This window comes from Odontesthes bonariensis, chromosome 2, assembly GCF_027942865.1.
Source record: "Odontesthes bonariensis isolate fOdoBon6 chromosome 2, fOdoBon6.hap1, whole genome shotgun sequence".
Taxonomy (NCBI): Eukaryota; Metazoa; Chordata; class Actinopteri; order Atheriniformes; family Atherinopsidae; genus Odontesthes; species Odontesthes bonariensis.
This window is the reverse complement of record NC_134507.1, coordinates 628,620-656,611: the sequence shown is the minus strand read 5'-3', so window position 1 is coordinate 656,611 and position 27,992 is coordinate 628,620. Positions and strand designations below refer to the sequence as shown.

The following is a 27,992-nucleotide window of genomic DNA, read 5'->3' as shown; positions in this document are numbered from 1 at the left end:
CTGACCGGATGTGACGACACCCGCTGCGTGCAGTGTGTTGTGCTACAATGCGCGTCCAACGGCGGCTGTCCTCCGTCCTGCGGGACTTCATGATGTCTGCGGTGAAAGAAATCTGCGGCAGAGTTCGGCTGAAACCCGAAAATACGAACCTGGAGGTCAGTGAGAGTGTAGCAGAGTGAGCGAAGAAGAAGAATGAGAAACAGCAGAGTGAGAGAAGAAGAACGAGAAACAGCAGTTAGAATCAGCGAAGAAGAATTTCCAGTCATAAAAACATTAAAGGAGTCGCTTGGTGTCATCTTTAAGCATTAAAATAATAAGATTATTGTGTTTTCAACCCGAGTTTCAGTGGAATTAAATCATCACATTTGACCGGATCAGTTCTGTGTCCTACTGTGAAATCGTTTCATTGATCCTGTTGGGTGTTAAATACCAACGAGGAAGACGAAGAATTTTGTTCTTTTGGTTTTTTGTTTCAGCAGAAGTAGAAATAACTGAATCAGAACCGTGGATTCACAAACCAGCTGCAGAAATCCAGATCTTTTTATTCCAAATGTTCCATAAGCTGCAGCTGTTTGTTCAGCAGAACCCAACAGAACCCAGCAGAACCCAACAAAACCCAGCAGAACCCAGCAGAACCCAACGGAACCCAGCCGAACCCAACAGAACCCAACAGAACCCAAATGAACCCAACAGAACCCAGCAGAACCCAACAGAACCCAACAGAACCCAGCCGAACCCAACAGAACCCAGCCGAACCCAGCAGAACCCAACAAAACCCAGCAGAACCCAGCAGAACCCAACAGAACCCAGCCGAACCCAGCAGAACCCAACAAAACCCAGCAGAACCCAGCAGAACCCAACGGAACCCAGCCGAACCCAACAGAACCCAGCAGAACCCAGCAGAACCCAACAAAACCCAGCAGAACCCAACAGAACCCAACGGAACCCAGCCGAACCCAACAGAACCCAACAGAACCCAGCAGAACCCAGCAGAACCCAACAGGACCCAACAGAAACTGCTGAGGAAATTTAAGATCTGGTTCTTAGTTTCTGGTTCTTTGTTTCTGGTTCTTAGTAGCTGGTTCTTAGTGTCTGGTTCTTAGTGTCTGGTTCTTAGTATCTGGTTCTTAGTAGCTGGTTCTTAGTGTCTGGTTCTTAGTATCTGGTTCTTAGTGTCTGGTTCTTAGTATCTGGTTCTTAGTAGCTGGTTCTTAGTAGCTGGTTCTTAGTAGCTGGTTCTTAGTGTCTGGTTCTTAGTAGCTGGTTCTTAGTGTCTGGTTCTTAGTGTCTGGTTCTTAGTATCTGGTTCTTAGTGTCTGGTTCTTAGTGTCTGGTTCTTAGTAGCTGGTTCTTAGTGTCTGGTTCTTAGTAGCTGGTTCTTAGTGTCTGGTTCTTAGTATCTGGTTCTTAGTGTCTGGTTCTTAGTAGCTGGTTCTTAGTGTCTGGTTCTTAGTAGCTGGTTCTTAGTGTCTGGTTCTTAGTAGCTGGTTCTTAGTGTCTGGTTCTTAGTATCTGGTTCTTAGTAGCTGGTTCTTAGTATCTGGTTCTTAGTGTCTGGTTCTTAGTAGCTGGTTCTTAGTGTCTGGTTCTTAGTGTCTGGTTCTTAGTAGCTGGTTCTTAGTGTCTGGTTCTTAGTAGCTGGTTCTTAGTGTCTGGTTCTTAGTGTCTGGTTCTTAGTAGCTGGTTCTTAGTGTCTGGTTCTTAGTGTCTGGTTCTTAGTAGCTGGTTCTTGGTGTCTGGTTCTTAGTAGCTGGTTCTCAGTGTCTGGTTCTTAGTAGCTGGTTCTTAGTGTCTGGTTCTTAGTAGCTGGTTCTTAGTGTCTGGTTCTTAGTATCTGGTTCTTAGTATCTGGTTCTTAGTAGCTGGTTCTTAGTATCTGGTTCTTAGTAGCTGGTTCTTAGTATCTGGTTCTTAGTGTCTGGTTCTTAGTATCTGGTTCTTAGTAGCCGGTTCTTAGTAGCTGGTTCTTAGTGTCTGGTTCTTAGTGTCTGGTTCTTAGTGTCTGGTTCTTAGTGTCTGGTTCTCAGTAGCTGGTTCTTAGTATCTGGTTCTTAGTATCTGGTTCTTAGTGTCTGGTTCTTAGTAGCTGGTTCTTAGTGTCTGGTTCTTAGTGTCTGGTTCTTAGTGTCTGGTTCTTAGTAGCTGGTTCTTAGTGTCTGGTTCTTAGTATCTGGTTCTTAGTATCTGGTTCTTAGTGTCTGGTTCTTAGAAGCTGGTTCTGAGTTGCTGGTTCTGAGTAGCTGATTCTTAGTATCTGGTTCTTAGTAGCTGGTTCTGAGTATCTGGTTCTTAGTGTCTGGTTCTTAGTAGCTGGTTCTGAGAAGCTGGTTCTTAGTGTCTGGTTCTGAGTAGCTGGTTCTGAGTATCTGGTTCTCAGTATCTGGTTCTTAGAAGCTGGTTCTGAGTAGCTGGTTCTGAGTGTCTGGTTCTTAGTGTCTGGTTCTTAGTAGCTGGTTCTGAATATCTGGTTCTGAGTTGCTGATTCTTAGTGTCTGGTTCTGAGTGTCTGGTTCTTAGTGTCTGGTTCTTAGTAGCTGGTTCTTAGTGTCTGGTTCTTAGTAGCTGGTTCTGAGTATCTGGTTCTTAGTGTCTGGTTCTTAGTAGCTGGTTCTGAGTATCTGGTTCTTAGAAGCTGGTTCTGAGTAGCTGATTCTTAGTGTCTGGTTCTGAGTAGCTGGTTCTGAGTAGCTGGTTCTGAGTAGCTGGTTCTTAGTAGCTGGTTCATAGTGTCTGGTTCTTAGTAGCTGGTTCTTAGTGTCTGGTTCTGAGTAGCTGGTTCTTAGTGTCTGGTTCTGAGTATCTGGTTCTTAGTAGCTGGTTCTTAGTGTCTGGTTCTTAGTAGCTGGTTCTTAGTGTCTGGTTCTTAGTAGCTGGTTCTTAGTGTCTGGTTCTTAGTGTCTGGTTCTTAGTGTCTGGTTCTTAGTGTCTGGTTCTTAGTGTCTGGTTCTCAGTGTCTGGTTCTCAGTGTCTGGTTCTCAGTGTCTGGTTCTCAGTGTCTGGTTCTCAGTGTCTGGTTCTCAGTGTCTGGTTCTTAGTGTCTGGTTCTTAGTATCTGGTTCTTAGTGTCTGGTTCTTAGTGTCTGGTTCTTAGTGTCTGGTTCTCAGTGTCTGGTTCTTAGTGTCTGGTTCTTAGTAGCTGGTTCTTAGTAGCTGGTTCTTAGTATCTGGTTCTTAGTATCTGGTTCTCAGTGTCTGGTTCTTAGTGTCTGGTTCTTAGTGTCTGGTTCTTAGTAGCTGGTTCTTAGTAGCTGGTTCTTAGTGTCTGGTTCTTAGTAGCTGGTTCTTAGTGTCTGGTTCTGAGTATCTGGTTCTTAGTGTCTGGTTCTTAGTAGCTGGTTCTTAGTGTCTGGTTCTTAGTGTCTGGTTCTTAGTGTCTGGTTCTCAGTGTCTGGTTCTTAGTGTCTGGTTCTCAGTGTCTGGTTCTTAGTGTCTGGTTCTTAGTGTCTGGTTCTTAGTAGCTGGTTCATAGTGTCTGGTTCTTAGTAGCTGGTTCTTAGTATCTGGTTCTTAGTGTCTGGTTCTTAGTGTCTGTTTCTGAGTATCTGGTTCTTAGTGTCTGGTTCTTAGTGTCTGGTTCTTAGTGTCTGGTTCTGAGTAGCTGGTTCTTAGTAGCTGGTTCATAGTGTCTGGTTCTTAGTAGCTGGTTCTTAGTGTCTGGTTCTTAGTGTCTGGTTCTTAGTGTCTGGTTCTGAGTAGCTGGTTCTTAGTGTCTGGTTCTGAGTATCTGGTTCTTAGTGTCTGGTTCTTAGTAGCTGGTTCTTAGTGTCTGGTTCTTAGTGTCTGGTTCTGAGTAGCTGGTTCTTAGTGTCTGGTTCTTAGTAGCTGGTTCTTAGTGTCTGGTTCTCAGTGTCTGGTTCTTAGTGTCTGGTTCTCAGTGTCTGGTTCTTAGTAGCTGGTTCTTAGTATCTGGTTCTTAGTAGCTGGTTCTCAGTGTCTGGTTCTTAGTGTCTGGTTCTTAGTAGCTGGTTCTTAGTCTCTGGTTCTTAGTGTCTGGTTCTCAGTGTCTGGTTCTTAGTGTCTGGTTCTTAGTATCTGGTTCTTAGTATCTGGTTCTTAGTGTCTGGTTCTTAGTGTCTGGTTCTTAGTGTCTGGTTCTGAGTATCTGGTTCTTAGTGTCTGGTTCTTAGTAGCTGGTTCTTAGTGTCTGGTTCTCAGTGTCTGGTTCTTAGTGTCTGGTTCTCAGTAGCTGGTTCTCAGTGTCTGGTTCTTAGTGTCTGGTTCTTAGTCTCTGGTTCTTAGTCTCTGGTTCTTAGTAGCTGGTTCTCAGTCTCTGGTTCTTAGTAGCTGGTTCTTAGTATCTGGTTCTTAGTGTCTGGTTCTTAGTAGCTGGTTCTCAGTGTCTGGTTCTTAGTGTCTGGTTCTTAGTGTCTGGTTCTTAGTGTCTGGTTCTTAGTATCTGGTTCTTAGTGTCTGGTTCTTAGTATCTGGTTCTTAGTGTCTGGTTCTTAGTAGCTGGTTCTCAGTGTCTGGTTCTTAGTGTCTGGTTCTTAGTAGCTGGTTCTCAGTGTCTGGTTCTCAGTGTCTGGTTCTTAGTGTCTGGTTCTTAGTGTCTGGTTCTTAGTAGCTGGTTCTTAGTGTCTGGTTCTTAGTATCTGGTTCTTAGTATCTGGTTCTTAGTGTCTGGTTCTTAGTGTCTGGTTCTTAGTAGCTGGTTCTTAGTAGCTGGTTCTTAGTGTCTGGTTCTTAGTAGCTGGTTCTTAGTGTCTGGTTCTGAGTATCTGGTTCTTAGTGTCTGGTTCTTAGTAGCTGGTTCTTAGTGTCTGGTTCTCAGTGTCTGGTTCTCAGTGTCTGGTTCTTAGTGTCTGGTTCTTAGTATCTGGTTCTTAGTGTCTGGTTCTTAGTGTCTGGTTCTTAGTGTCTGGTTCTCAGTGTCTGGTTCTTAGTGTCTGGTTCTTAGTAGCTGGTTCTTAGTATCTGGTTCTTAGTATCTGGTTCTCAGTGTCTGGTTCTTAGTGTCTGGTTCTTAGTGTCTGGTTCTTAGTGTCTGGTTCTTAGTGTCTGGTTCTTAGTAGCTGGTTCTTAGTAGCTGGTTCTTAGTGTCTGGTTCTTAGTAGCTGGTTCTTAGTGTCTGGTTCTGAGTATCTGGTTCTTAGTGTCTGGTTCTTAGTAGCTGGTTCTTAGTGTCTGGTTCTTAGTGTCTGGTTCTCAGTGTCTGGTTCTTAGTGTCTGGTTCTTAGTGTCTGGTTCTTAGTAGCTGGTTCATAGTGTCTGGTTCTTAGTAGCTGGTTCTTAGTATCTGGTTCTTAGTGTCTGGTTCTTAGTGTCTGGTTCTGAGTATCTGGTTCTTAGTGTCTGGTTCTTAGTGTCTGGTTCTGAGTAGCTGGTTCTTAGTAGCTGGTTCATAGTGTCTGGTTCTTAGTAGCTGGTTCTTAGTATCTGGTTCTTAGTGTCTGGTTCTTAGTGTCTGGTTCTTAGTGTCTGGTTCTGAGTAGCTGGTTCTTAGTGTCTGGTTCTGAGTATCTGGTTCTTAGTGTCTGGTTCTTAGTAGCTGGTTCTTAGTGTCTGGTTCTTAGTGTCTGGTTCTGAGTAGCTGGTTCTTAGTGTCTGGTTCTTAGTGTCTGGTTCTTAGTGTCTGGTTCTTAGTATCTGGTTCTTAGTGTCTGGTTCTTAGTATCTGGTTCTTAGTGTCTGGTTCTCAGTGTCTGGTTCTTAGTAGCTGGTTCTTAGTATCTGGTTCTTAGTAGCTGGTTCTCAGTGTCTGGTTCTTAGTGTCTGGTTCTTAGTAGCTGGTTCTTAGTCTCTGGTTCTTAGTGTCTGGTTCTCAGTGTCTGGTTCTTAGTGTCTGGTTCTTAGTATCTGGTTCTTAGTATCTGGTTCTTAGTGTCTGGTTCTTAGTGTCTGGTTCTTAGTGTCTGGTTCTGAGTATCTGGTTCTTAGTGTCTGGTTCTTAGTAGCTGGTTCTTAGTGTCTGGTTCTCAGTGTCTGGTTCTTAGTGTCTGGTTCTCAGTAGCTGGTTCTCAGTGTCTGGTTCTTAGTGTCTGGTTCTTAGTCTCTGGTTCTTAGTCGCTGGTTCTCAGTCTCTGGTTCTTAGTAGCTGGTTCTTAGTATCTGGTTCTTAGTGTCTGGATCTTAGTAGCTGGTTCTCAGTGTCTGGTTCTTAGTGTCTGGTTCTTAGTATCTGGTTCTTAGTGTCTGGTTCTTAGTATCTGGTTCTTAGTGTCTGGTTCTTAGTAGCTGGTTCTCAGTGTCTGGTTCTTAGTGTCTGGTTCTTAGTAGCTGGTTCTCAGTGTCTGGTTCTCAGTGTCTGGTTCTTAGTGTCTGGTTCTTAGTGTCTGGTTCTTAGTAGCTGGTTCTTAGTGTCTGGTTCTTAGTAGCTGGTTCTTAGTATCTGGTTCTTAGTATCTGGTTCTCAGTGTCTGGTTCTTAGTGTCTGGTTCTTAGTGTCTGGTTCTTAGTAGCTGGTTCTTAGTAGCTGGTTCTTAGTGTCTGGTTCTTAGTAGCTGGTTCTTAGTGTCTGGTTCTGAGTATCTGGTTCTTAGTGTCTGGTTCTTAGTAGCTGGTTCTTAGTGTCTGGTTCTGAGTAGCTGGTTCTTAGTAGCTGGTTCATAGTGTCTGGTTCTTAGTAGCTGGTTCTTAGTATCTGGTTCTTAGTGTCTGGTTCTTAGTGTCTGGTTCTTAGTGTCTGGTTCTTAGTGTCTGGTTCTGAGTAGCTGGTTCTTAGTGTCTGGTTCTGAGTATCTGGTTCTTAGTGTCTGGTTCTTAGTAGCTGGTTCTTAGTGTCTGGTTCTGAGTAGCTGGTTCTTAGTGTCTGGTTCTGAGTATCTGGTTCTTAGTGTCTGGTTCTTAGTAGCTGGTTCTTAGTGTCTGGTTCTTAGTGTCTGGTTCTTAGTAGCTGGTTCTCAGTGTCTGGTTCTTAGTGTCTGGTTCTTAGTAGCTGGTTCTTAGTAGCTTGTTCTTAGTAGCTGGTTCTCAGTGTCTGGTTCTTAGTGTCTGGTTCTCAGTGTCTGGTTCTTAGTGTCTGGTTCTTAGTAGCTGGTTCTTAGTATCTGGTTCTTAGTAGCTGGTTCTCAGTGTCTGGTTCTTAGTGTCTGGTTCTTAGTAGCTGGTTCTTAGTCTCTGGTTCTTAGTGTCTGGTTCTTAGTGTCTGGTTCTTAGTGTCTGGTTCTTAGTATCTGGTTCTTAGTGTCTGGTTCTTAGTGTCTGGTTCTGAGTATCTGGTTCTTAGTGTCTGGTTCTTAGTAGCTGGTTCTTAGTGTCTGGTTCTCAGTGTCTGGTTCTTAGTGTCTGGTTCTCAGTGTCTGGTTCTTAGTAGCTGGTTCTCAGTGTCTGGTTCTCAGTGTCTGGTTCTTAGTCTCTGGTTCTTAGTCTCTGGTTCTTAGTAGCTGGTTCTCAGTCTCTGGTTCTTAGTGTCTGGTTCTTAGTGTCTGGTTCTTAGTATCTGGTTCTTAGTCTCTGGTTCTTAGTAGCTGGTTCTCAGTGTCTGGTTCTTAGTGTCTGGTTCTTAGTATCTGGTTCTTAGTGTCTGATTCTTAGTAGCTGGTTCTCAGTGTCTGGTTCTTAGTATCTGGTTCTTAGTGTCTTGTTCTTAGTATCTGGTTCTTAGTGTCTGGTTCTTAGTGTCTGGTTCTTAGTATCTGGTTCTTAGTATCTGGTTCTTAGTGTCTGGTTCTTAGTAGCTGGTTCTCAGTGTCTGGTTCTTAGTGTCTGGTTCTTAGTGTCTGGTTCTTAGTGTCTGGTTCTTAGTAGCTGGTTCTTAGTAGCTGGTTCTTAGTGTCTGGTTCTGAGTAGCTGGTTCTTAGTGTCTGGTTCTTAGTGTCTGGTTCTTAGTAGCTGGTTCTTAGTGTCTGGTTCTTAGTGTCTGGTTCTGAGTGTCTGGTTCTTAGTAGCTGGTTCTTAGTGTCTGGTTCTTAGTGTCTGGTTCTTAGTAGCTGGTTCTTAGTGTCTGGTTCTTAGTGTCTGGTTCTGAGTGTCTGGTTCTTAGTAGCTGGTTCTTAGTGTCTGGTTCTTAGTGTCTGGTTCTTAGTGTCTGGTTCTTAGTAGCTGGTTCTTAGTGTCTGGTTCTTAGTGTCTGGTTCTTAGTGTCTGGTTCTTAGTAGCTGGTTCTTAGTAGCTGGTTCTTAGTAGCTGGTTCTTAGTGTCTGGTTCTTAGTATCTGGTTCTTAGTGTCTGGTTCTTAGTGTCTGGTTCTTAGTGTCTGGTTCTTAGTAGCTGGTTCTTAGTAGCTGGTTCTTAGTAGCTGATTCTTATTGTCTGGTTCTTAGTAGCTGGTTCTTAGTGTCTGGTTCTTAGTGTCTGGTTCTGAGTAGCTGGTTCTTAGTGTCTGGTTCTTAGTATCTGGTTCTTAGTGTCTGGTTCTTAGTAGCTTGTTCTTAGTAGCTGGTTCTTAGTGTCTGGTTCTTAGTGTCTGGTTCTTAGTAGCTGGTTCTTAGTAGCTGGTTCTTAGTGTCTGGTTCTTAGTGTCTGGTTCTTAGTAGCTGGTTCTTAGTGTCTGGTTCTTAGTGTCTGGTTCTTAGTAGCTGGTTCTTAGTGTCTGGTTCTTAGTGTCTGGTTCTTAGTGTCTGGTTCTCAGTGTCTGGTTCTCAGTGTCTGGTTCTCAGTGTCTGGTTCTTAGTGTCTGGTTCTCAGTGTCTGGTTCTCAGTGTCTGGTTCTTAGTGTCTGGTTCTTAGTATCTGGTTCTTAGTGTCTGGTTCTTAGTGTCTGGTTCTTAGTGTCTTGTTCTCAGTGTCTGGTTCTTAGTGTCTGGTTCTTAGTAGCTGGTTCTTAGTAGCTGGTTCTTAGTATCTGGTTCTTAGTATCTGGTTCTCAGTGTCTGGTTCTTAGTGTCTGGTTCTTAGTGTCTGGTTCTTAGTAGCTGGTTCTTAGTAGCTGGTTCTTAGTGTCTGGTTCTTAGTAGCTGGTTCTTAGTGTCTGGTTCTGAGTATCTGGTTCTTAGTGTCTGGTTCTTAGTAGCTGGTTCTTAGTGTCTGGTTCTTAGTGTCTGGTTCTTAGTGTCTGGTTCTCAGTGTCTGGTTCTTAGTGTCTGGTTCTTAGTGTCTGGTTCTCAGTGTCTGGTTCTTAGTGTCTGGTTCTTAGTGTCTGGTTCTTAGTAGCTGGTTCATAGTGTCTGGTTCTTAGTAGCTGGTTCTTAGTATCTGGTTCTTAGTGTCTGGTTCTTAGTGTCTGTTTCTGAGTATCTGGTTCTTAGTGTCTGGTTCTTAGTGTCTGGTTCTTAGTGTCTGGTTCTGAGTAGCTGGTTCTTAGTAGCTGGTTCATAGTGTCTGGTTCTTAGTAGCTGGTTCTTAGTGTCTGGTTCTTAGTGTCTGGTTCTTAGTGTCTGGTTCTGAGTAGCTGGTTCTTAGTGTCTGGTTCTGAGTATCTGGTTCTTAGTGTCTGGTTCTTAGTAGCTGGTTCTTAGTGTCTGGTTCTTAGTGTCTGGTTCTGAGTAGCTGGTTCTTAGTGTCTGGTTCTTAGTAGCTGGTTCTTAGTGTCTGGTTCTCAGTGTCTGGTTCTTAGTGTCTGGTTCTCAGTGTCTGGTTCTTAGTAGCTGGTTCTTAGTATCTGGTTCTTAGTAGCTGGTTCTCAGTGTCTGGTTCTTAGTGTCTGGTTCTTAGTAGCTGGTTCTTAGTCTCTGGTTCTTAGTGTCTGGTTCTCAGTGTCTGGTTCTTAGTGTCTGGTTCTTAGTATCTGGTTCTTAGTGTCTGGTTCTTAGTGTCTGGTTCTTAGTGTCTGGTTCTTAGTGTCTGGTTCTGAGTATCTGGTTCTTAGTGTCTGGTTCTTAGTAGCTGGTTCTTAGTGTCTGGTTCTCAGTGTCTGGTTCTTAGTGTCTGGTTCTCAGTAGCTGGTTCTCAGTGTCTGGTTCTTAGTGTCTGGTTCTTAGTCTCTGGTTCTTAGTCTCTGGTTCTTAGTAGCTGGATCTCAGTCTCTGGTTCTTAGTAGCTGGTTCTTAGTATCTGGTTCTTAGTGTCTGGTTCTTAGTAGCTGGTTCTCAGTGTCTGGTTCTTAGTGTCTGGTTCTTAGTGTCTGGTTCTTAGTGTCTGGTTCTTAGTATCTGGTTCTTAGTGTCTGGTTCTTAGTATCTGGTTCTTAGTGTCTGGTTCTTAGTAGCTGGTTCTCAGTGTCTGGTTCTTAGTGTCTGGTTCTTAGTAGCTGGTTCTCAGTGTCTGGTTCTCAGTGTCTGGTTCTTAGTGTCTGGTTCTTAGTGTCTGGTTCTTAGTAGCTGGTTCTTAGTGTCTGGTTCTTAGTAGCTGGTTCTTAGTATCTGGTTCTTAGTATCTGGTTCTTAGTGTCTGGTTCTTAGTGTCTGGTTCTTAGTAGCTGGTTCTTAGTAGCTGGTTCTTAGTGTCTGGTTCTTAGTAGCTGGTTCTTAGTGTCTGGTTCTGAGTATCTGGTTCTTAGTGTCTGGTTCTTAGTAGCTGGTTCTTAGTGTCTGGTTCTCAGTGTCTGGTTCTCAGTGTCTGGTTCTTAGTGTCTGGTTCTTAGTATCTGGTTCTTAGTGTCTGGTTCTTAGTGTCTGGTTCTTAGTGTCTGGTTCTCAGTGTCTGGTTCTTAGTGTCTGGTTCTTAGTAGCTGGTTCTTAGTATCTGGTTCTTAGTATCTGGTTCTCAGTGTCTGGTTCTTAGTGTCTGGTTCTTAGTGTCTGGTTCTTAGTGTCTGGTTCTTAGTAGCTGGTTCTTAGTAGCTGGTTCTTAGTGTCTGGTTCTTAGTAGCTGGTTCTTAGTGTCTGGTTCTGAGTATCTGGTTCTTAGTGTCTGGTTCTTAGTAGCTGGTTCTTAGTGTCTGGTTCTTAGTGTCTGGTTCTCAGTGTCTGGTTCTTAGTGTCTGGTTCTTAGTGTCTGGTTCTTAGTAGCTGGTTCATAGTGTCTGGTTCTTAGTAGCTGGTTCTTAGTATCTGGTTCTTAGTGTCTGGTTCTTAGTGTCTGGTTCTGAGTATCTGGTTCTTAGTGTCTGGTTCTTAGTGTCTGGTTCTGAGTAGCTGGTTCTTAGTAGCTGGTTCATAGTGTCTGGTTCTTAGTAGCTGGTTCTTAGTATCTGGTTCTTAGTGTCTGGTTCTTAGTGTCTGGTTCTTAGTGTCTGGTTCTGAGTAGCTGGTTCTTAGTGTCTGGTTCTGAGTATCTGGTTCTTAGTGTCTGGTTCTTAGTAGCTGGTTCTTAGTGTCTGGTTCTTAGTGTCTGGTTCTGAGTAGCTGGTTCTTAGTGTCTGGTTCTTAGTGTCTGGTTCTTAGTGTCTGGTTCTTAGTATCTGGTTCTTAGTGTCTGGTTCTTAGTATCTGGTTCTTAGTGTCTGGTTCTCAGTGTCTGGTTCTTAGTAGCTGGTTCTTAGTATCTGGTTCTTAGTAGCTGGTTCTCAGTGTCTGGTTCTTAGTGTCTGGTTCTTAGTAGCTGGTTCTTAGTCTCTGGTTCTTAGTGTCTGGTTCTCAGTGTCTGGTTCTTAGTGTCTGGTTCTTAGTATCTGGTTCTTAGTATCTGGTTCTTAGTGTCTGGTTCTTAGTGTCTGGTTCTTAGTGTCTGGTTCTGAGTATCTGGTTCTTAGTGTCTGGTTCTTAGTAGCTGGTTCTTAGTGTCTGGTTCTCAGTGTCTGGTTCTTAGTGTCTGGTTCTCAGTAGCTGGTTCTCAGTGTCTGGTTCTTAGTGTCTGGTTCTTAGTCTCTGGTTCTTAGTCGCTGGTTCTCAGTCTCTGGTTCTTAGTAGCTGGTTCTTAGTATCTGGTTCTTAGTGTCTGGATCTTAGTAGCTGGTTCTCAGTGTCTGGTTCTTAGTGTCTGGTTCTTAGTATCTGGTTCTTAGTGTCTGGTTCTTAGTATCTGGTTCTTAGTGTCTGGTTCTTAGTAGCTGGTTCTCAGTGTCTGGTTCTTAGTGTCTGGTTCTTAGTAGCTGGTTCTCAGTGTCTGGTTCTCAGTGTCTGGTTCTTAGTGTCTGGTTCTTAGTGTCTGGTTCTTAGTAGCTGGTTCTTAGTGTCTGGTTCTTAGTAGCTGGTTCTTAGTATCTGGTTCTTAGTATCTGGTTCTCAGTGTCTGGTTCTTAGTGTCTGGTTCTTAGTGTCTGGTTCTTAGTAGCTGGTTCTTAGTAGCTGGTTCTTAGTGTCTGGTTCTTAGTAGCTGGTTCTTAGTGTCTGGTTCTGAGTATCTGGTTCTTAGTGTCTGGTTCTTAGTAGCTGGTTCTTAGTGTCTGGTTCTTAGTGTCTGGTTCTCAGTGTCTGGTTCTTAGTGTCTGGTTCTTAGTAGCTGGTTCTCAGTGTCTGGTTCTTAGTGTCTGGTTCTTAGTGTTTGGTTCTTAGTAGCTGGTTCATAGTGTCTGGTTCTTAGTATCTGGTTCTTAGTATCTGGTTCTTAGTGTCTGGTTCTTAGTGTCTGGTTCTGAGTAGCTGGTTCTTAGTATCTGGTTCTTAGTGTCTGGTTCTTAGTGTCTGGTTCTTAGTATCTGGTTCTTAGTGTCTGGTTCTGAGTAGCTGGTTCTTAGTAGCTGGTTCTTAGTGTCTGGTTCTGAGTAGCTGGTTCTTAGTAGCTGGTTCATAGTGTCTGGTTCTTAGTAGCTGGTTCTTAGTATCTGGTTCTTAGTGTCTGGTTCTTAGTGTCTGGTTCTTAGTGTCTGGTTCTGAGTAGCTGGTTCTTAGTGTCTGGTTCTGAGTATCTGGTTCTTAGTGTCTGGTTCTTAGTAGCTGGTTCTTAGTGTCTGGTTCTGAGTAGCTGGTTCTTAGTGTCTGGTTCTTAGTGTCTGGTTCTGAGTAGCTGGTTCTTAGTGTCTGGTTCTTAGTATCTGGTTCTTAGTGTCTGGTTCTTAGTAGCTTGTTCTTAGTAGCTGGTTCTTAGTGTCTGGTTCTTAGTGTCTGGTTCTTAGTAGCTGGTTCTTAGTAGCTGGTTCTTAGTGTCTGGTTCTTAGTGTCTGGTTCTTAGTAGCTGGTTCTTAGTGTCTGGTTCTTAGTGTCTGGTTCTTAGTAGCTGGTTCTTAGTGTCTGGTTCTTAGTGTCTGGTTCTTAGTGTCTGGTTCTCAGTGTCTGGTTCTCAGTGTCTGGTTCTCAGTGTCTGGTTCTTAGTGTCTGGTTCTCAGTGTCTGGTTCTCAGTGTCTGGTTCTTAGTGTCTGGTTCTTAGTATCTGGTTCTTAGTGTCTGGTTCTTAGTGTCTGGTTCTTAGTGTCTTGTTCTCAGTGTCTGGTTCTTAGTGTCTGGTTCTTAGTAGCTGGTTCTTAGTAGCTGGTTCTTAGTATCTGGTTCTTAGTATCTGGTTCTCAGTGTCTGGTTCTTAGTGTCTGGTTCTTAGTGTCTGGTTCTTAGTAGCTGGTTCTTAGTAGCTGGTTCTTAGTGTCTGGTTCTTAGTAGCTGGTTCTTAGTGTCTGGTTCTGAGTATCTGGTTCTTAGTGTCTGGTTCTTAGTAGCTGGTTCTTAGTGTCTGGTTCTTAGTGTCTGGTTCTTAGTGTCTGGTTCTCAGTGTCTGGTTCTTAGTGTCTGGTTCTTAGTGTCTGGTTCTCAGTGTCTGGTTCTTAGTGTCTGGTTCTTAGTGTCTGGTTCTTAGTAGCTGGTTCATAGTGTCTGGTTCTTAGTAGCTGGTTCTTAGTATCTGGTTCTTAGTGTCTGGTTCTTAGTGTCTGTTTCTGAGTATCTGGTTCTTAGTGTCTGGTTCTTAGTGTCTGGTTCTTAGTGTCTGGTTCTGAGTAGCTGGTTCTTAGTAGCTGGTTCATAGTGTCTGGTTCTTAGTAGCTGGTTCTTAGTGTCTGGTTCTTAGTGTCTGGTTCTTAGTGTCTGGTTCTGAGTAGCTGGTTCTTAGTGTCTGGTTCTGAGTATCTGGTTCTTAGTGTCTGGTTCTTAGTAGCTGGTTCTTAGTGTCTGGTTCTTAGTGTCTGGTTCTGAGTAGCTGGTTCTTAGTGTCTGGTTCTTAGTAGCTGGTTCTTAGTGTCTGGTTCTCAGTGTCTGGTTCTTAGTGTCTGGTTCTCAGTGTCTGGTTCTTAGTAGCTGGTTCTTAGTATCTGGTTCTTAGTAGCTGGTTCTCAGTGTCTGGTTCTTAGTGTCTGGTTCTTAGTAGCTGGTTCTTAGTCTCTGGTTCTTAGTGTCTGGTTCTCAGTGTCTGGTTCTTAGTGTCTGGTTCTTAGTATCTGGTTCTTAGTATCTGGTTCTTAGTGTCTGGTTCTTAGTGTCTGGTTCTTAGTGTCTGGTTCTGAGTATCTGGTTCTTAGTGTCTGGTTCTTAGTAGCTGGTTCTTAGTGTCTGGTTCTCAGTGTCTGGTTCTTAGTGTCTGGTTCTCAGTAGCTGGTTCTCAGTGTCTGGTTCTTAGTGTCTGGTTCTTAGTCTCTGGTTCTTAGTCTCTGGTTCTTAGTAGCTGGTTCTCAGTCTCTGGTTCTTAGTAGCTGGTTCTTAGTATCTGGTTCTTAGTGTCTGGTTCTTAGTAGCTGGTTCTCAGTGTCTGGTTCTTAGTGTCTGGTTCTTAGTGTCTGGTTCTTAGTGTCTGGTTCTTAGTATCTGGTTCTTAGTGTCTGGTTCTTAGTATCTGGTTCTTAGTGTCTGGTTCTTAGTAGCTGGTTCTCAGTGTCTGGTTCTTAGTGTCTGGTTCTTAGTAGCTGGTTCTCAGTGTCTGGTTCTCAGTGTCTGGTTCTTAGTGTCTGGTTCTTAGTGTCTGGTTCTTAGTAGCTGGTTCTTAGTGTCTGGTTCTTAGTAGCTGGTTCTTAGTATCTGGTTCTTAGTATCTGGTTCTTAGTGTCTGGTTCTTAGTGTCTGGTTCTTAGTAGCTGGTTCTTAGTAGCTGGTTCTTAGTGTCTGGTTCTTAGTAGCTGGTTCTTAGTGTCTGGTTCTGAGTATCTGGTTCTTAGTGTCTGGTTCTTAGTAGCTGGTTCTTAGTGTCTGGTTCTCAGTGTCTGGTTCTCAGTGTCTGGTTCTTAGTGTCTGGTTCTTAGTATCTGGTTCTTAGTGTCTGGTTCTTAGTGTCTGGTTCTTAGTGTCTGGTTCTCAGTGTCTGGTTCTTAGTGTCTGGTTCTTAGTAGCTGGTTCTTAGTATCTGGTTCTTAGTATCTGGTTCTCAGTGTCTGGTTCTTAGTGTCTGGTTCTTAGTGTCTGGTTCTTAGTGTCTGGTTCTTAGTAGCTGGTTCTTAGTAGCTGGTTCTTAGTGTCTGGTTCTTAGTAGCTGGTTCTTAGTGTCTGGTTCTGAGTATCTGGTTCTTAGTGTCTGGTTCTTAGTAGCTGGTTCTTAGTGTCTGGTTCTTAGTGTCTGGTTCTCAGTGTCTGGTTCTTAGTGTCTGGTTCTTAGTGTCTGGTTCTTAGTAGCTGGTTCATAGTGTCTGGTTCTTAGTAGCTGGTTCTTAGTATCTGGTTCTTAGTGTCTGGTTCTTAGTGTCTGGTTCTGAGTATCTGGTTCTTAGTGTCTGGTTCTTAGTGTCTGGTTCTGAGTAGCTGGTTCTTAGTAGCTGGTTCATAGTGTCTGGTTCTTAGTAGCTGGTTCTTAGTATCTGGTTCTTAGTGTCTGGTTCTTAGTGTCTGGTTCTTAGTGTCTGGTTCTGAGTAGCTGGTTCTTAGTGTCTGGTTCTGAGTATCTGGTTCTTAGTGTCTGGTTCTTAGTAGCTGGTTCTTAGTGTCTGGTTCTTAGTGTCTGGTTCTGAGTAGCTGGTTCTTAGTGTCTGGTTCTTAGTGTCTGGTTCTTAGTGTCTGGTTCTTAGTATCTGGTTCTTAGTGTCTGGTTCTTAGTATCTGGTTCTTAGTGTCTGGTTCTCAGTGTCTGGTTCTTAGTAGCTGGTTCTTAGTATCTGGTTCTTAGTAGCTGGTTCTCAGTGTCTGGTTCTTAGTGTCTGGTTCTTAGTAGCTGGTTCTTAGTCTCTGGTTCTTAGTGTCTGGTTCTCAGTGTCTGGTTCTTAGTGTCTGGTTCTTAGTATCTGGTTCTTAGTATCTGGTTCTTAGTGTCTGGTTCTTAGTGTCTGGTTCTTAGTGTCTGGTTCTGAGTATCTGGTTCTTAGTGTCTGGTTCTTAGTAGCTGGTTCTTAGTGTCTGGTTCTCAGTGTCTGGTTCTTAGTGTCTGGTTCTCAGTAGCTGGTTCTCAGTGTCTGGTTCTTAGTGTCTGGTTCTTAGTCTCTGGTTCTTAGTCGCTGGTTCTCAGTCTCTGGTTCTTAGTAGCTGGTTCTTAGTATCTGGTTCTTAGTGTCTGGATCTTAGTAGCTGGTTCTCAGTGTCTGGTTCTTAGTGTCTGGTTCTTAGTATCTGGTTCTTAGTGTCTGGTTCTTAGTATCTGGTTCTTAGTGTCTGGTTCTTAGTAGCTGGTTCTCAGTGTCTGGTTCTTAGTGTCTGGTTCTTAGTAGCTGGTTCTCAGTGTCTGGTTCTCAGTGTCTGGTTCTTAGTGTCTGGTTCTTAGTGTCTGGTTCTTAGTAGCTGGTTCTTAGTGTCTGGTTCTTAGTAGCTGGTTCTTAGTATCTGGTTCTTAGTATCTGGTTCTCAGTGTCTGGTTCTTAGTGTCTGGTTCTTAGTGTCTGGTTCTTAGTAGCTGGTTCTTAGTAGCTGGTTCTTAGTGTCTGGTTCTTAGTAGCTGGTTCTTAGTGTCTGGTTCTGAGTATCTGGTTCTTAGTGTCTGGTTCTTAGTAGCTGGTTCTTAGTGTCTGGTTCTTAGTGTCTGGTTCTCAGTGTCTGGTTCTTAGTGTCTGGTTCTTAGTAGCTGGTTCTCAGTGTCTGGTTCTTAGTGTCTGGTTCTTAGTGTTTGGTTCTTAGTAGCTGGTTCATAGTGTCTGGTTCTTAGTATCTGGTTCTTAGTATCTGGTTCTTAGTGTCTGGTTCTTAGTGTCTGGTTCTGAGTAGCTGGTTCTTAGTATCTGGTTCTTAGTGTCTGGTTCTTAGTGTCTGGTTCTTAGTATCTGGTTCTTAGTGTCTGGTTCTGAGTAGCTGGTTCTTAGTAGCTGGTTCTTAGTGTCTGGTTCTGAGTAGCTGGTTCTTAGTAGCTGGTTCATAGTGTCTGGTTCTTAGTAGCTGGTTCTTAGTATCTGGTTCTTAGTGTCTGGTTCTTAGTGTCTGGTTCTTAGTGTCTGGTTCTGAGTAGCTGGTTCTTAGTGTCTGGTTCTGAGTATCTGGTTCTTAGTGTCTGGTTCTTAGTAGCTGGTTCTTAGTGTCTGGTTCTGAGTAGCTGGTTCTTAGTGTCTGGTTCTGAGTATCTGGTTCTTAGTGTCTGGTTCTTAGTAGCTGGTTCTTAGTGTCTGGTTCTTAGTGTCTGGTTCTTAGTAGCTGGTTCTCAGTGTCTGGTTCTTAGTGTCTGGTTCTTAGTAGCTGGTTCTTAGTAGCTTGTTCTTAGTAGCTGGTTCTCAGTGTCTGGTTCTTAGTGTCTGGTTCTCAGTGTCTGGTTCTTAGTGTCTGGTTCTTAGTAGCTGGTTCTTAGTATCTGGTTCTTAGTAGCTGGTTCTCAGTGTCTGGTTCTTAGTGTCTGGTTCTTAGTAGCTGGTTCTTAGTCTCTGGTTCTTAGTGTCTGGTTCTTAGTGTCTGGTTCTTAGTGTCTGGTTCTTAGTATCTGGTTCTTAGTGTCTGGTTCTTAGTGTCTGGTTCTGAGTATCTGGTTCTTAGTGTCTGGTTCTTAGTAGCTGGTTCTTAGTGTCTGGTTCTCAGTGTCTGGTTCTTAGTGTCTGGTTCTCAGTGTCTGGTTCTCAGTGTCTGGTTCTTAGTGTCTGGTTCTTAGTGTCTGGTTCTTAGTAGCTGGTTCATAGTGTCTGGTTCTTAGTATCTGGTTCTTAGTATCTGGTTCTTAGTGTCTGGTTCTTAGTGTCTGGTTCTGAGTAGCTGGTTCTTAGTATCTGGTTCTTAGTGTCTGGTTCTTAGTGTCTGGTTCTTAGTGTCTGGTTCTTAGTGTCTGGTTCTGAGTAGCTGGTTCTTAGTGTCTGGTTCTGAGTATCTGGTTCTTAGTGTCTGGTTCTTAGTAGCTGGTTCTTAGTGTCTGGTTCTGAGTAGCTGGTTCTTAGTGTCTGGTTCTGAGTATCTGGTTCTTAGTGTCTGGTTCTTAGTAGCTGGTTCTTAGTGTCTGGTTCTTAGTGTCTGGTTCTTAGTAGCTGGTTCTCAGTGTCTGGTTCTTAGTGTCTGGTTCTTAGTAGCTGGTTCTTAGTAGCTTGTTCTTAGTAGCTGGTTCTCAGTGTCTGGTTCTTAGTGTCTGGTTCTCAGTGTCTGGTTCTTAGTGTCTGGTTCTTAGTAGCTGGTTCTTAGTATCTGGTTCTTAGTAGCTGGTTCTCAGTGTCTGGTTCTTAGTGTCTGGTTCTTAGTAGCTGGTTCTTAGTCTCTGGTTCTTAGTGTCTGGTTCTTAGTGTCTGGTTCTTAGTGTCTGGTTCTTAGTATCTGGTTCTTAGTGTCTGGTTCTTAGTGTCTGGTTCTGAGTATCTGGTTCTTAGTGTCTGGTTCTTAGTAGCTGGTTCTTAGTGTCTGGTTCTCAGTGTCTGGTTCTTAGTGTCTGGTTCTCAGTGTCTGGTTCTTAGTAGCTGGTTCTCAGTGTCTGGTTCTCAGTGTCTGGTTCTTAGTCTCTGGTTCTTAGTCTCTGGTTCTTAGTAGCTGGTTCTCAGTCTCTGGTTCTTAGTGTCTGGTTCTTAGTATCTGGTTCTTAGTCTCTGGTTCTTAGTAGCTGGTTCTCAGTGTCTGGTTCTTAGTGTCTGGTTCTTAGTATCTGGTTCTTAGTGTCTGATTCTTAGTAGCTGGTTCTCAGTGTCTGGTTCTTAGTATCTGGTTCTTAGTGTCTTGTTCTTAGTATCTGGTTCTTAGTGTCTGGTTCTTAGTGTCTGGTTCTTAGTATCTGGTTCTTAGTATCTGGTTCTTAGTGTCTGGTTCTTAGTAGCTGGTTCTTAGTGTCTGGTTCTTAGTGTCTGGTTCTTAGTGTCTGGTTCTTAGTGTCTGGTTCTTAGTAGCTGGTTCTTAGTAGCTGGTTCTTAGTGTCTGGTTCTGAGTAGCTGGTTCTTAGTGTCTGGTTCTTAGTGTCTGGTTCTTAGTAGCTGGTTCTGAGTGTCTGGTTCTTAGTGTCTGGTTCTGAGTGTCTGGTTCTTAGTAGCTGGTTCTTAGTGTCTGGTTCTTAGTGTCTGGTTCTTAGTAGCTGGTTCTTAGTGTCTGGTTCTTAGTGTCTGGTTCTGAGTGTCTGGTTCTTAGTGTCTGGTTCTTAGTGTCTGGTTCTTAGTGTCTGGTTCTTAGTAGCTGGTTCTTAGTGTCTGGTTCTTAGTGTCTGGTTCTTAGTGTCTGGTTCTTAGTAGCTGGTTCTTAGTAGCTGGTTCTTAGTGTCTGGTTCTTAGTGTCTGGTTCTTAGTAGCTGGTTCTTAGTAGCTGGTTCTTAGTGTCTGGTTCTTAGTAGCTGGTTCTTAGTGTCTGGTTCTGAGTATCTGGTTCTTAGTGTCTGGTTCTTAGTAGCTGGTTCTTAGTGTCTGGTTCTTAGTGTCTGGTTCTTAGTGTCTGGTTCTCAGTGTCTGGTTCTTAGTGTCTGGTTCTTAGTAGCTGGTTCTCAGTGTCTGGTTCTTAGTGTCTGGTTCTTAGTGTTTGGTTCTTAGTAGCTGGTTCATAGTGTCTGGTTCTTAGTATCTGGTTCTTAGTATCTGGTTCTTAGTGTCTGGTTCTTAGTGTCTGGTTCTGAGTAGCTGGTTCTTAGTATCTGGTTCTTAGTGTCTGGTTCTTAGTGTCTGGTTCTTAGTATCTGGTTCTTAGTGTCTGGTTCTGAGTAGCTGGTTCTTAGTAGCTGGTTCTTAGTGTCTGGTTCTGAGTAGCTGGTTCTTAGTAGCTGGTTCATAGTGTCTGGTTCTTAGTAGCTGGTTCTTAGTATCTGGTTCTTAGTGTCTGGTTCTTAGTGTCTGGTTCTTAGTGTCTGGTTCTGAGTAGCTGGTTCTTAGTGTCTGGTTCTGAGTATCTGGTTCTTAGTGTCTGGTTCTTAGTAGCTGGTTCTTAGTGTCTGGTTCTGAGTAGCTGGTTCTTAGTGTCTGGTTCTGAGTATCTGGTTCTTAGTGTCTGGTTCTTAGTAGCTGGTTCTTAGTGTCTGGTTCTTAGTGTCTGGTTCTTAGTAGCTGGTTCTCAGTGTCTGGTTCTTAGTGTCTGGTTCTTAGTAGCTGGTTCTTAGTAACTTGTTCTTAGTAGCTGGTTCTCAGTGTCTGGTTCTTAGTGTCTGGTTCTCAGTGTCTGGTTCTTAGTGTCTGGTTCTTAGTAGCTGGTTCTTAGTATCTGGTTCTTAGTAGCTGGTTCTCAGTGTCTGGTTCTTAGTGTCTGGTTCTTAGTAGCTGGTTCTTAGTCTCTGGTTCTTAGTGTCTGGTTCTTAGTGTCTGGTTCTTAGTGTCTGGTTCTTAGTATCTGGTTCTTAGTGTCTGGTTCTTAGTGTCTGGTTCTGAGTATCTGGTTCTTAGTGTCTGGTTCTTAGTAGCTGGTTCTTAGTGTCTGGTTCTCAGTGTCTGGTTCTCAGTGTCTGGTTCTTAGTAGCTGGTTCTCAGTGTCTGGTTCTCAGTGTCTGGTTCTTAGTCTCTGGTTCTTAGTCTCTGGTTCTTAGTCTCTGGTTCTTAGTAGCTGGTTCTCAGTCTCTGGTTCTTAGTGTCTGGTTCTTAGTGTCTGGTTCTTAGTATCTGGTTCTTAGTCTCTGGTTCTTAGTAGCTGGTTCTCAGTGTCTGGTTCTTAGTGTCTGGTTCTTAGTATCTGGTTCTTAGTGTCTGATTCTTAGTAGCTGGTTCTCAGTGTCTGGTTCTTAGTATCTGGTTCTTAGTGTCTTGTTCTTAGTATCTGGTTCTTAGTGTCTGGTTCTTAGTGTCTGGTTCTTAGTATCTGGTTCTTAGTATCTGGTTCTTAGTGTCTGGTTCTTAGTAGCTGGTTCTCAGTGTCTGGTTCTTAGTGTCTGGTTCTTAGTGTCTGGTTCTTAGTGTCTGGTTCTTAGTGTCTGGTTCTTAGTAGCTGGTTCTTAGTAGCTGGTTCTTAGTGTCTGGTTCTGAGTAGCTGGTTCTTAGTGTCTGGTTCTTAGTGTCTGGTTCTTAGTAGCTGGTTCTGAGTGTCTGGTTCTTAGTGTCTGGTTCTGAGTGTCTGGTTCTTAGTAGCTGGTTCTTAGTGTCTGGTTCTTAGTGTCTGGTTCTTAGTAGCTGGTTCTTAGTGTCTGGTTCTTAGTGTCTGGTTCTGAGTGTCTGGTTCTTAGTGTCTGGTTCTTAGTGTCTGGTTCTTAGCTGGTTCTTAGTGTCTGGTTCTTAGTGTCTGGTTCTTAGTGTCTGGTTCTTAGTAGCTGGTTCTTAGTAGCTGGTTCTTAGTAGCTGGTTCTTAGTGTCTGGTTCTTAGTATCTGGTTCTTAGTGTCTGGTTCTTAGTGTCTGGTTCTTAGTGTCTGGTTCTTAGTAGCTGGTTCTTAGTAGCTGGTTCTTAGTAGCTGATTCTTAGTGTCTGGTTCTTAGTAGCTGGTTCTTAGTGTCTGGTTCTGAGTAGCTGGTTCTTAGTGTCTGGTTCTTAGTATCTGGTTCTTAGTGTCTGGTTCTTAGTGTCTGGTTCTTAGTAGCTGGTTCTTAGTAGCTGGTTCTTAGTGTCTGGTTCTTAGTAGCTGGTTCTTAGTAGCTGGTTCTTAGTGTCTGGTTCTTAGTATCTGGTTCTTAGTAGCTGGTTCTTAGTGTCTGGTTCTTAGTGTCTGGTTCTTAGTGTCTGGTTCTTAGTGTCTGGTTCTTAGTAGCTGGTTCTTAGTGTCTGGTTCTTAGTGTCTGGTTCTTAGTGTCTGGTTCTTAGTAGCTGGTTCTGAGTAGCTGGTTCTTAGTGTCTGGTTCTTAGTATCTGGTTCTTAGTGTCTGGTTCTTAGTAGCTTGTTCTTAGTAGCTGGTTCTTAGTGTCTGGTTCTTAGTTTCTGGTTCTTAGTAGCTGGTTCTTAGTAGCTGGTTCTTAGTGTCTGGTTCTTAGTGTCTGGTTCTTAGTAGCTGGTTCTTAGTGTCTGGTTCTTAGTGTCTGGTTCTTAGTAGCTGGTTCTTAGTAGCTGGTTCTTAGTGTCTGGTTCTTAGTAGCTGGTTCTTAGTAGCTGGTTCTTAGTGTCTGGTTCTTAGTAGCTGGTTCTTAGTAGCTGGTTCTTAGTGTCTGGTTCTGAGTAGCTGGTTCTTAGTGTCTGGTTCTTACTAGCTGGTTCTTAGTGTCTGGTTCTTAGTGTCTGGTTCTTAGTGTCTGGTTCTTAGTATCTGGTTCTTAGTGTCTGGTTCTGAGTAGCTGGTTCTTAGTAGCTGGTTCTTAGTGTCTGGTTCTGAGTAGCTGGTTCTTAGTAGCTGGTTCATAGTGTCTGGTTCTTAGTAGCTGGTTCTTAGTATCTGGTTCTTAGTGTCTGGTTCTTAGTGTCTGGTTCTTAGTGTCTGGTTCTGAGTAGCTGGTTCTTAGTGTCTGGTTCTGAGTATCTGGTTCTTAGTGTCTGGTTCTTAGTAGCTGGTTCTTAGTGTCTGGTTCTGAGTAGCTGGTTCTTAGTGTCTGGTTCTGAGTATCTGGTTCTTAGTGTCTGGTTCTTAGTAGCTGGTTCTTAGTGTCTGGTTCTTAGTGTCTGGTTCTTAGTAGCTGGTTCTCAGTGTCTGGTTCTTAGTGTCTGGTTCTTAGTAGCTGGTTCTTAGTAACTTGTTCTTAGTAGCTGGTTCTCAGTGTCTGGTTCTTAGTGTCTGGTTCTCAGTGTCTGGTTCTTAGTATCTGGTTCTTAGTAGCTGGTTCTCAGTGTCTGGTTCTTAGTGTCTGGTTCTTAGTAGCTGGTTCTTAGTCTCTGGTTCTTAGTGTCTGGTTCTTAGTGTCTGGTTCTTAGTGTCTGGTTCTTAGTATCTGGTTCTTAGTGTCTGGTTCTTAGTGTCTGGTTCTGAGTATCTGGTTCTTAGTGTCTGGTTCTTAGTAGCTGGTTCTTAGTGTCTGGTTCTCAGTGTCTGGTTCTCAGTGTCTGGTTCTTAGTAGCTGGTTCTCAGTGTCTGGTTCTCAGTGTCTGGTTCTTAGTCTCTGGTTCTTAGTCTCTGGTTCTTAGTCTCTGGTTCTTAGTAGCTGGTTCTCAGTCTCTGGTTCTTAGTGTCTGGTTCTTAGTGTCTGGTTCTTAGTATCTGGTTCTTAGTCTCTGGTTCTTAGTAGCTGGTTCTCAGTGTCTGGTTCTTAGTGTCTGGTTCTTAGTATCTGGTTCTTAGTGTCTGATTCTTAGTAGCTGGTTCTCAGTGTCTGGTTCTTAGTATCTGGTTCTTAGTGTCTTGTTCTTAGTATCTGGTTCTTAGTGTCTGGTTCTTAGTGTCTGGTTCTTAGTATCTGGTTCTTAGTATCTGGTTCTTAGTGTCTGGTTCTTAGTAGCTGGTTCTCAGTGTCTGGTTCTTAGTGTCTGGTTCTTAGTGTCTGGTTCTTAGTGTCTGGTTCTTAGTGTCTGGTTCTTAGTAGCTGGTTCTTAGTAGCTGGTTCTTAGTGTCTGGTTCTGAGTAGCTGGTTCTTAGTGTCTGGTTCTTAGTGTCTGGTTCTTAGTAGCTGGTTCTGAGTGTCTGGTTCTTAGTGTCTGGTTCTGAGTGTCTGGTTCTTAGTAGCTGGTTCTTAGTGTCTGGTTCTTAGTGTCTGGTTCTTAGTAGCTGGTTCTTAGTGTCTGGTTCTTAGTGTCTGGTTCTGAGTGTCTGGTTCTTAGTGTCTGGTTCTTAGTGTCTGGTTCTTAGCTGGTTCTTAGTGTCTGGTTCTTAGTGTCTGGTTCTTAGTGTCTGGTTCTTAGTAGCTGGTTCTTAGTAGCTGGTTCTTAGTAGCTGGTTCTTAGTGTCTGGTTCTTAGTATCTGGTTCTTAGTGTCTGGTTCTTAGTGTCTGGTTCTTAGTGTCTGGTTCTTAGTAGCTGGTTCTTAGTAGCTGGTTCTTAGTAGCTGATTCTTAGTGTCTGGTTCTTAGTAGCTGGTTCTTAGTGTCTGGTTCTGAGTAGCTGGTTCTTAGTGTCTGGTTCTTAGTATCTGGTTCTTAGTGTCTGGTTCTTAGTGTCTGGTTCTTAGTAGCTGGTTCTTAGTAGCTGGTTCTTAGTGTCTGGTTCTTAGTAGCTGGTTCTTAGTAGCTGGTTCTTAGTGTCTGGTTCTTAGTATCTGGTTCTTAGTAGCTGGTTCTTAGTGTCTGGTTCTTAGTGTCTGGTTCTTAGTGTCTGGTTCTTAGTGTCTGGTTCTTAGTAGCTGGTTCTTAGTGTCTGGTTCTTAGTGTCTGGTTCTTAGTGTCTGGTTCTTAGTAGCTGGTTCTGAGTAGCTGGTTCTTAGTGTCTGGTTCTTAGTATCTGGTTCTTAGTGTCTGGTTCTTAGTAGCTTGTTCTTAGTAGCTGGTTCTTAGTGTCTGGTTCTTAGTTTCTGGTTCTTAGTAGCTGGTTCTTAGTAGCTGGTTCTTAGTGTCTGGTTCTTAGTGTCTGGTTCTTAGTAGCTGGTTCTTAGTGTCTGGTTCTTAGTGTCTGGTTCTTAGTAGCTGGTTCTTAGTAGCTGGTTCTTAGTGTCTGGTTCTTAGTAGCTGGTTCTTAGTAGCTGGTTCTTAGTGTCTGGTTCTTAGTAGCTGGTTCTTAGTAGCTGGTTCTTAGTGTCTGGTTCTGAGTAGCTGGTTCTTAGTGTCTGGTTCTTACTAGCTGGTTCTTAGTGTCTGGTTCTTAGTGTCTGGTTCTTAGTGTCTGGTTCTGAGTATCTGGTTCTTAGTATCTGGTTCTTAGTGTCTGGTTCTGAGTATCTGGTTCTTAGTATCTGGTTCTTAGTGTCTGGTTCTTAGTAGCTTGTTCTTAGTGTCTGGTTCTTAGTGTCTGGTTCTGAGTATCTGGTTCTTAGTGTCTGGTTCTGAGTATCTGGTTCTTAGTGTCTGGTTCTGAGTATCTGGTTCTTAGTATCTGGTTCTTAGTGTCTGGTTCTGAGTATCTGGTTCTCAGTGTCTGGTTCTCAGTGTCTGGTTCTTAGTGTCTGGTTCTTAGTAGCTGGTTCTTAGTAGCTGGTTCTTAGTGTCTGGTTCTTAGTAGCTGGTTCTTAGTAGCTGGTTCTTAGTGTCTGGTTCTTAGTAGCTTGTTCTTAGTATCTGGTTCTTAGTGTCTGGTTCTGAGTATCTGGTTCTTAGTAGCTGGTTCTTAGTAGCTTGTTCTTAGTGTCTGGTTCTTAGTAGCTGGTTCTTAGTCTCTGGTTCTTAGTATCTGGTTCTTAGTGTCTGGTTCTGAGTATCTGGTTCTTAGTGTCTGGTTCTTAGTAGCTTGTTCTTAGTGTCTGGTTCTTAGTGTCTGGTTCTGAGTATCTGGTTCTTAGTGTCTGGTTCTTAGTATCTGGTTCTTAGTCTCTGGTTCTTAGTGTCTGGTTCTTAGTATTTGGTTCTTAGTGTCTGGTTCTGAGTATCTGGTTCTTAGTATCTGGTTCTTAGTGTCTGGTTCTGAGTATCTGGTTCTTAGTATCTGGTTCTTAGTGTCTGGTTCTTAGTAGCTTGTTCTTAGTGTCTGGTTCTTAGTGTCTGGTTCTGAGTATCTGGTTCTTAGTGTCTGGTTCTGAGTATCTGGTTCTTAGTGTCTGGTTCTGAGTATCTGGTTCTTAGTATCTGGTTCTTAGTGTCTGGTTCTGAGTATCTGGTTCTTAGTATCTGGTTCTTAGTGTCTGGTTCTTAGTGTCTGGTTCTGAGTATCTGGTTCTTAGTGTCTGGTTCTTAGTAGCTTGTTCTTAGTATCTGGTTCTTAGTGTCTGGTTCTGAGTAGCTGGTTCTTAGTTGCTGGTTCTTAGTATCTGGTTCTTAGTCTCTGGTTCTTAGTGTCTGGTTCTTAGTAGCTTGTTTTTAGTGTCTGGTTCTTAGTGTCTGGTTCTGAGTATCTGGTTCTTAGTGTCTGGTTCTTAGTAGCTGGTTCTTAGTAGCTGGTTCTTAGTGTCTGGTTCTTAGTAGCTGGTTCTTAGTATCTGGTTCTTAGTCTCTGGTTCTTAGTGTCTGGTTCTGAGTATCTGGTTCTTAGTGTCTGGTTCTTAGTAGCTGGTTCTTAGTGTCTGGTTCTTAGTGTCTGGTTCTTAGTAGCTGGTTCTTAGTATCTGGTTCTTAGTCTCTGGTTCTTAGTATCTGGTTCTTAGTGTCTGGTTCTGAGTATCTGGTTCTTAGTGTCTGGTTCTTAGTAGCTTGTTCTTAGTGTCTGGTTCTTAGTGTCTGGTTCTTAGTAGCTGGTTCTCAGTGTCTGGTTCTTAGTAGCTGGTTCTTAGTAGCTGGTTCTTAGTGTCTGGTTCTTAGTGTCTGGTTCTTAGTATCTGGTTCTTAGTTTCTGGTTCTTAGTAGCTGGTTCTTAGTATCTGGTTCTTAGTGTCTGGTTCTTAGTTTCTGGTTCTTAGTGGCTGGTTCTTAGTAGCTGGTTCTCAGTGTCTGGTTCTCAGTGTCTGGTTCTTAGTGTCTGGTTCTTAGTAGCTGGTTCTCAGTGTCTGGTTCTTAGTATTAATTAAGCTGTTTTCATCCTCTTCTGTCTCAGGAGGAGCTACTGGCTGTCATGAGGAGGCTCTGTGAGCCTCTGCTGCAGGAGCTCAGGAGGCTGCTGGAGGAGACACAAAAGGACGAGGAGACGAAGGAGAAGGAGACGAAGGAGAAGGAGACACAGGAGAAGGAGACACAGGAGAAGGAGACACAGGAGGAGGAGACACAGGAGGAGGAGACACAGGAGAAGGAGACACCGGAGGAAGTTGCTGCTGGAAGTCACCAGATGTTTCCAGCTGCTGCTCCCTGCGGAGGTGAGAGCTACAGACTGTCATTTTACGCTGGCCTTTAACCATTTAACCTTACTTGAAAGTGCCTGTCATGTGACCATTGTGTATCTCTGTCTCCACAGACTCTCCGACAGCTGAGGTGGAGGTGAACAGCCAATCGGGTGGAGCAACCGGGGAGCAGCGGGCGCACGGCTGCCATCACTGCGGGAAGCAGTGCTCCACCCGGCGCCACCTGCAGGCTCACCTCAGAGTGCACCTGCAGGGCAAAGCCTTCAGCTGCCCCACCTGCGGGAAAGCATTCACAGCCCGCCGCAGCGTGCACGTGCACCAGCTGACCGTGCACGGCGGCCAGCGGCCGTTCGGCTGCAGCGTGTGCAGGAAGGCCTTCAGCCAGCGCAGCGGCCTGCTCGCTCACCTGCGCACGCACAGCGGCGAGCGGCCGTACGTCTGCCAGCTGTGCGGCGCCCGCTTCTCCAGCCGCAGCAGCCTGAGCGTGCACGGCCGCGTGCACACCGGCGAGAAGGCCTTCGGCTGCGACACCTGTGGGCGGAGCTTCAGCGTGGCGGCCAACCTGCGGCGCCACCAGCTGATCCACTCGGGCCGGCGGGCGTTCAGCTGCACGGTGTGCAACCGCGGCTTCACGCAGGCGGCGCACCTGCAGGCGCACCGCGCCGTGCACGAGGGCGGGTGGGCCTTCATCTGCAACGCCTGCGGGAAGGGCTTCAGGCAGCGCGGCGCCCTGCTGGCGCATGAGCGGCGCCACGCCGGCATCAAGCCGCACGGCTGCGCCCAGTGCGCCAAACGCTTCTCCTCGGCGGCGGCGCTGCGGCGCCACCAGCTGCTGCACGCCGGGACACGCGAGCACACCTGCCACGAGTGTGGGCGGAGCTTCAGCAGCGCGCAGGTGCTGCGAGCCCACCTGCAGCTGCACGCCGGCCGCAGCTTCCCCTGCGAGGTGTGCGGGCGCCGCTACAGCTCGCAGAGCTACCTGCGCACGCACCGCCGCAGCCACGCCGAGGGGAAGCCCTTCGGATGCTCCCAGTGCGGCCGGCGCTTCGGCACGCAGGCCGCCGTCACGCTGCACCTGCGCACGCACAGCGGCGAGCGGCCCTTCGTCTGCGAGCTGTGTGGGCGGAGCTTCAGCGTGTCGCAGAACCTGCTCAGGCACCGGCGCGTGCACAGCGGCGAGCGGCCGTTCCAGTGCGGCGTCTGCGGGAAGAAGTTCAACCAGAAGGCCAACCTGAAGGTGCACGAGCACGTGCACAGCGGGCTGAAGCCCTTCAGCTGCGCCGCCTGCAGCCGCTGCTTCGCCTCCAACAGGAGCCTCCGCGAGCACAGGTGTGTCAGCTGACCGGGGGCGGAGCCACAGGTGTGTCAGCTGACCGGGGGCGGAGCCACAGGTGTGTCAGCTGACCGGGGGCGGAGCCTCGGGGACTCACAGGCATGATGACATCATCCTCTGCCTCTGTCATAAAGTTATTTCTGTTTGTTTTCTGTTTCCAGCTTCAATAAAACCAAAATGTTTTGATTCAAAGTGTT

General features: G+C 44.6%; 1 protein-coding gene across 2 annotated transcripts; it reads left to right on the top strand.

The window, feature by feature from the left end:
* Nucleotides 1-12: 12 nt before the first annotated feature.
* On the top strand, nt 13-27,987 carry LOC142388446 (uncharacterized). 2 transcript variants are annotated; one of them, XM_075473706.1, is made up of 4 exons: nt 13-155; nt 26,222-26,477; nt 26,576-27,822; nt 27,854-27,987. In XM_075473706.1, the coding sequence occupies exons 1-3, from the start codon at nt 48-50 to the stop codon at nt 27,802-27,804; spliced, it is 1,593 nt and encodes a 530-aa protein (XP_075329821.1). In that variant the 5' UTR covers nt 13-47; the 3' UTR covers nt 27,805-27,822; nt 27,854-27,987. The 2 variants fall into 2 exon arrangements, with proteins under 2 accessions (XP_075329821.1, XP_075329812.1); XM_075473697.1 differs by having other exon boundaries at nt 26,576-27,987.
* The last annotated feature ends 5 nt before the right edge of the window (nt 27,988-27,992 follow it).